The sequence below is a fragment of the Pituophis catenifer genome, unplaced genomic scaffold, assembly GCF_029215685.1.
Source record: "Pituophis catenifer annectens isolate HBS135680 unplaced genomic scaffold, rPitCat1.0.hap2 SCAF_3, whole genome shotgun sequence".
NCBI lineage: Eukaryota > Metazoa > Chordata > Lepidosauria > Squamata > Colubridae > Pituophis > Pituophis catenifer.
In genome coordinates, this window is record NW_027256883.1 from 163150587 (window position 1) to 163157190 (window position 6604).

The window sequence follows — 6604 nt, forward strand, 5'->3', positions numbered from 1 at the left end:
TCTCGGTTACTAGGCAGCAGCTTTTTCCATAATCAACCCAAGATGTTTTCAGGTGTGCTTGTCTTCCTTTTCACAAACCACTACAGATTAATCATTAGAAGATATTAATGCAGCCGCCTGGAACTTTGTTCTTATTGAAGTTAATGGCATTTCCTGTCTTGCCAATTAATCATAGCGAAAAATGTAACCACCAGAAGAATGCAAGGCTAAGAGAAAAATAAAACACAGATTTCCAAAGAAAATAATTCCCAGATTATGCATGTACACATCTCATTATCAAAGCCAAGAGTTTTTCCAATTAGATTATGATAGTGGCATAATTAGGGCATTATGTTTAATCTAAGTATATGTACTATACTAGTGAACCTTTTACATGATAGCATAATTGCTTAAATTGAGTGAGAACTGTGTTTACTCAGATGCATTTCTGCTAAATCCTACCGGCACTATATTTTTCATCTTTCAAAAACTGGTTGAAAAACTACTGAATATTTTAGAAAATTGAGAAATATTATGTGTTTATGCAAGTAAGTAATCCAAACAAATACAGAAAACAGCCAGCCAACATTAGGTAAAATCTGTATACTATGAATATATTTGAAAGGCATTTCATTATGTGACACTTTGTTTTTTTTAAAAAAAAGTAGAGTCTAATGTGGAAATCTTGCATATGCTTTTAAAAATGCCAAGTCTCATTTCACCATTTAACTGTTTCAATCTTGAATAATTCAAGAATGATTCCATTACTTGCAATTTTTTCTTTCAGTGCCATATTTCTGCAAGGTGGCTCTATCTCCACCTTATGGCCATTAGTAACCTCTTCAATCATTTCTCTACAGCTTAGAATACTTGTGGAATAGGACTGCCCCCTTTAGTCTAACTAAGATGGTGCAGTATCAACATATCTACAATACAAAGCAGGAAAAGAGCAAAGGGTTTGTTTTCCAGATGTGTTTACTAGTCCAAAAATGTTCATTTCAGGCGAACAACTATTTTTTGAACAATCATCATCATCAGGGTACATCCTGCATTTTATTTTCCCCTAACTTTACTTACATTTTTCTTAATTCTTCATGACCATTCAATTTAGAGGTGAATTAGTATGTGTGTGTCTGCCATTAGCATATTCCATCTGTCCAATGAATTCTATGGAGACTACAAAAGTCTTTGCTGTCATAAATTTAAATCTATATAAAGACCAAATGTTAATGCAAACCGATGCATTATAGGTGACTTGCTAACTTCTGACATCAAAAAGTGCCATTAGAGGGTGACTGAATAAACTACACTTAGCTGGACTTTAAAAAAGTAACAACCAAATGTGTAATTTGCTAAGTCACTAATAAACTGAGTTTTAGGCTGTGTTAAACCAATCATTGTCAAAAATATGCACTGTTTTCTCAGCATTTTTCAGATTCCTACTATTATTTGTTTTGTACTGAAGTACAAATTTGTACTGAAATACTATTATGTATTTTTTTAGGTGTTAAGACTATGGAAATCTGAAAGAAATAGAGCTGAACGATATTATGAAGAGAAACACAGAATGGATATGTACAAATATGTATTTTATTTGCAGCACTGAACTATTAATCATGTTAAAAACAAGAAGGGAATGTATTTGGTAAAACACACTTTATTCAAACAATGTATCATAAGTTTTCATGTCCTTGTCTTTGAGGGATATAAAATGAGACCAAGAGTTAAATTACCATCAGTATAAATGATTTGGTCCTAAATTTTATATTTTATAAATGATATTTTATATCATTACATAATAAACAAATGGTAACAAATCAACTCCTTATTTCTACTTGGAACATTCTAATCTTACTTCTAGAGGCATGTGGACCCTGCACTAGGTTAACAGGCATTTATGATGACTTGTAAAATACTACATATTGCCTGATTACTTCTGGGCATTTAAAATTTTATGTTTACTTATGCATGTGATTTGCTACATTCGAAATGAAGCATAAATGGATGACAAAATTATGCTATTAACACCACTTATCACACCTTGATGGCATTTACCCATTACAAATAATTCAGGAACCTCTTGATTATTTAGCTTTAATAAAAAGGTTAACGATGAATCCTGAAGGTAATTTTAGTAGAGATTATTTTGCAAGTAGCTGGCAGGTATGTCTTGACACACAGCAGTTTTGGGTTTGTTTGTTTGTTTTTGAAGAGTCTACATGTAACAATTTTGTGGTTTCAGTCTAGCCAGATGGAAAAACTTTCAAAAGCTTTACATCATCCACTGGGCGATCTTGCGCATTCGTTTCCACCATACCCACTCTGTTGACTATCCCAATTCCCTGGCAAACACGACCAAAGATAGTGTGCTTGCCATCAAGCCACTGGGTTGGTGCTAGTGTAATAAAGAACTGGCTTCCGTTTGTATCTGGACCTGCGTTTGCCATAGCAAGGATTCCTGCACCTTAAAGAGGAAAAAATATTATTAGTTTATAATTTTTAAGTTATCTGTATCAAACATGCAAACAAAACAAATGGTAGCACCCTGCTGGATCTTTATGGCATATCACTCCATCACTGGTATCAAAATTCAGTCTCAAATCAATAGAATTTTTTTACTGAGATTATAGGACTGCTCATGCATTCCAGTTGGCTTTTACACTTATATCAACCATTAACATACGGATTTAAGCTCAGGAGATGTTAAGGAGACATTAGTACCTAAATGGATATCTTTCTGTGAGCTACTGTGACCAGGAAAAGGCATAATTTTATTAAGATGCCACTGAAAGGTACAACATATATGTCTATCTGGATCTGAAGTACATTTCCCACTTCTTACTTAGATACCTGCGCATCTCTATTGACTAATCCCTGACATCCACAAGCCTTTGTAATACTAGATGTTTTTCACAGCACTTTCTGGAATGTGCTATGTGTCATTTCCATCACTTTTAGGGTATCTCTGTAACTAAAAAATTTCTGGTGTCATCCCCTAAAAACCTAGACTTAAAAGATGAAAAGATTTTTATCAGTCATCTGGTCCATGAACCATTGGGACTAAGTTTTTCACAATACTGAATGATGCTTAAAGGGATACAACTTCTTCCCTTGCTTCCATTGATGAAGAGGTAGGAGGGGGGCACTGCATTTCTACAGTGGCAGGGAAAGGCTGAGCGGGTCATTACCCACAGCAAATGACAACTGTTCAATCTTGGTCAGAATTTAACAGGATCAAATTGGTATTTAGATGAGTTGGACCTGATTACATTAGCACTTTGATGAAAACTCTTGGCTGTGATCTAGACTGGGAAATTGAAAAAAAAAAACCAGAAGACATTCATAAACTACTTTTGTAATTTGACATTGAGTTAGTTCAAGTCAAGCAAAATAAAAACACCTTTAAAAACTAAACAAATAATTTTAAGAGAAATTATAACAAAAATCTATTAATTTGATTTGAGCACAATCACTATAAATTTGGCCACCAATAACTAATTGGGGGGATAATAATGTCAGATGTGCCTTTAAAGTACAATCTTACGAAATTGATTTGACTTCAGATATGAAGCATTTATCTAGGTCAGGGGTGTCAAACTCACGTCGTCATGGCGCTGTCACATGATGTATCAGGCCTTTCTCCCCCTTCGTTAAACCGGGCAGGGCCGTGGCCAGCATGTGATTCATCCGGCCTGTGGGCTGGGAGTTTGACATCCCTGATCTAAAGCATATAAATCAGTGGTGAAATTAAAAAAAATTCCTTACTAGTTCTGTGGGCATGGCTTGGTTGGGGGGGGGGGGGATGATGTAAGCCAGTGACTGAGTGGGCATGGCCAACTCAACGTCACTCACAACCATGCCCATTCAGTCACATGGACACCCCCCACCACCAAGCCATGCCCACAGAACCCGATAGGAAAAATTTTTTAATTTCTATTCTGCCTTTTCCCTTGTCTTAAGATGGCTGCAGCCGCAGCCTCTTTTTTTCGGTGTGCCTGGAGGTGCTTCCTGCGCCGAAAGATACAATGGCTGCAGGCTTCTTGCAAACGAAAGTTACTGCGGAGCCATTCCCCTTCTTGAATGCGTCACCATCACTGTCCTGTTCCATGTGCTGGCCGTGCACGTGCACATCCAACCTGCCACTGATGAACAATGAATAAACGGTGTGCACGTGCGTGGCCGGCACATGGAACAGGGCGGTAATGGCAACGGCATGTTCAAGAAGGGGAGTGGCTCCAGTAACTTTCACTTGCAAGGAGCCTGCAGCCGCTGCATCTTTCGGTGCAAGAAGTGCCTCCAGGTACACCAAAAAAAAAAAGGAGCCTAGCAGCCGGAAACGCTGAGCTGGGAGGGGTGAGCGAGCTGGAAGAGGTGAGTGGTGACTGGGTGATCGGGCAGGTGTGAGCAACTAGGGGTGATTATTACCGGTTTGGCGAACCGATGCCAATCATCCCTAGCGGTTCGCCCGATCCAGTCCGAACCAGTCAGATTTCACCCCGATATAAATCCTTTTAAACAATTACCTACCTGTAAACTTCAGTTCTGGGTGGAGTTCATCTTCAAACTGCTTGCCATAGATAGATGCTCCTCCTCTTCCTATCACAATAATAAGACTAAATTAATTTGGAAAGCCAACATAGAAAATGCTTCCTGAAAATTTGTGTTTCTAGGATACCTAGATTTAATGAGACTGGAGGAATTTAGGGAAAAGCTGAAATGGACAAACTGTGGCCATCGTAATATCACATTTATCTTATACATTAGATTTTATCAGCATTTATTAACACCACATCTAATAAATGTATTTTGAATGTGTTCTTACCAGTTCCTGTTGGATCACCTCCCTGGATCATGAAATCTTTGATTATCCTATGAAACTTGGTGCCATTGTAATAGCCTCGTCTGGAGAGCTCAGCAAAATTTTTGCAAGTTTTGGGTGCATGCTTCCAGTATAGCTCCAAAACCATGAGCCCCATGCTGTGAAATAGAATTTTCATGCTTATTTAATAAAATATTAAGATGAAAAAGTACCACATGATATAATATGGCACCTTCATATTTCAAATTTGAAGCAGCAGAATAGAAAAGCTCCTGATGCTTTTGAACTTTGGTATTGGAGAAGAGTCCTGAGAATCCCATGGATAGCCAAGAAAACAAATAAATGCATGATCCAGAGTTCTTACTCAGGGCGCTCATTATCCTATTCAGACCAGTTGTGGGTTTCAAAATTTTTTACTACTGGTTCTGTGGGCATGGCTTGGTGGGCGTGGCTTGGTGGGCGTGGCAGGGGAAGTATACTGAAAAAATCTCCATTCCCTCCCCAATCCAGGGCAAGGTTACTGCAAAATCCCCATTTCCTCCCGATCAGCTGGGACTTGGGAGGCAGAGAATAGATGGGGGTGGGGCCAGTCAGAATTTTTACTACCGGTTCTCCAAACTACTCAAAATTTCCGCTACTGGTTCCCCAGAACTGGTCAGAACCTGCTGAAACCCACCTCTGATTCAGACATATTATGCGAAGAGTTAACTCACTGGTTGTAATAATAGGAAAGATAGCAAGTAAACAATAGGATAACCAGCAGTAAGGACGATGGACTCAATTACAGTGGTGATGAGTGCATCTCCGGAAGCCCATTGGGAACAGATCATCGTGGGCAAAATTTATCTTTTAAGACAGGGGTGGGCAACTGTGGCCCTTTTACAACCTGTGGACTTCAACTCCCAGAATTCCTGAGACAGCTTGGCTGTCTCAGGAATTCTGGGAGTTGAAGTCCACAGGTTGTAAAAGGGCCACAGTTGCCCACCCCTGTTTTAAGATATGTGGACCTCAATTCCCAGAATTCCTCAGTCAGAAATTCTGGGATATCAGCACCTCTCAACTCTTTCCAAAAACAGCTTTTAGGAAAGTTAACCGGAATCGGTCTATCAGACTGCAATGGTTCCCAGCAGAAGTTTTCCACGAGCTTTTCTTTAGTTCGTGCTAAAACCAAACCTGGAACCTTCCCTCTGTCGTGCTACCCAACCCTTCCTCACACCTACGTGGTTTCCATTGAAACAGTCGGCGGTTGCCAAGTGTCCGGAGGCACCGCAGCCATGCTTCCTTCGTCTGCCGCTGGGGGAATCAAATTCCCGAGCCACACTTCCGGTACCACCGACTAAGTCGTCCCCCTCGCAAGAGAAAGCCGAAAAGCGGGGCGTTGCCGATGGGAGTCCCGCGTGCCTCGGGCCAATCGCCATAAAGGAAGGCCGAACTCTATTGTGACGGAATCAAAAGGGGGAAAATTCGAATTTGCTTTTGCCTCTCTCTCTCTCTCCTTTTTTTTTTGGCTGTTTGTAGCAGCGGAGGAGCTTTGCGGTGAGAAAGTGGGGGAACTGGTAACGCTGGAGGCGGGGATGGCTTGCATGTTGCACGGAGGGATGGGTAGGTTTTTCGCACGGAGGGGGCCAAAATGAAGCCGCACTTCATTTAGGTGAGGATTTAGGTGAGGTTAAGAACGAAACGAGAGCGTGCAAAACATTTGAATGGAGACTCGATTTGCACCTGGCTCCTGTTTGCAAATTAAGCACCCGTCTTTAGCTCCTTTACTCGGGAGCTAAAACTTGCAATGCTGAACATATCGGGGAA

The 6604-nt window shown here is 40.1% G+C and overlaps 1 protein-coding gene across 1 annotated transcript; it reads right to left on the reverse strand.

Annotated features, from left to right (window-relative positions):
* Window positions 1-1547: 1547 nt before the first annotated feature.
* PPIL1 (peptidylprolyl isomerase like 1) lies at window positions 1548-6090 on the reverse strand. Its single transcript, XM_070939675.1, has 4 exons — window positions 6019-6090; window positions 4802-4956; window positions 4507-4575; window positions 1548-2443 (listed from the first exon to the last, which is right to left on the reverse strand). The coding sequence occupies exons 1-4, from the start codon at window positions 6072-6074 to the stop codon at window positions 2223-2225; spliced, it is 501 nt and encodes a 166-aa protein (XP_070795776.1). The 5' UTR covers window positions 6075-6090; the 3' UTR covers window positions 1548-2222.
* Window positions 6091-6604: the final 514 nt, after the last annotated feature.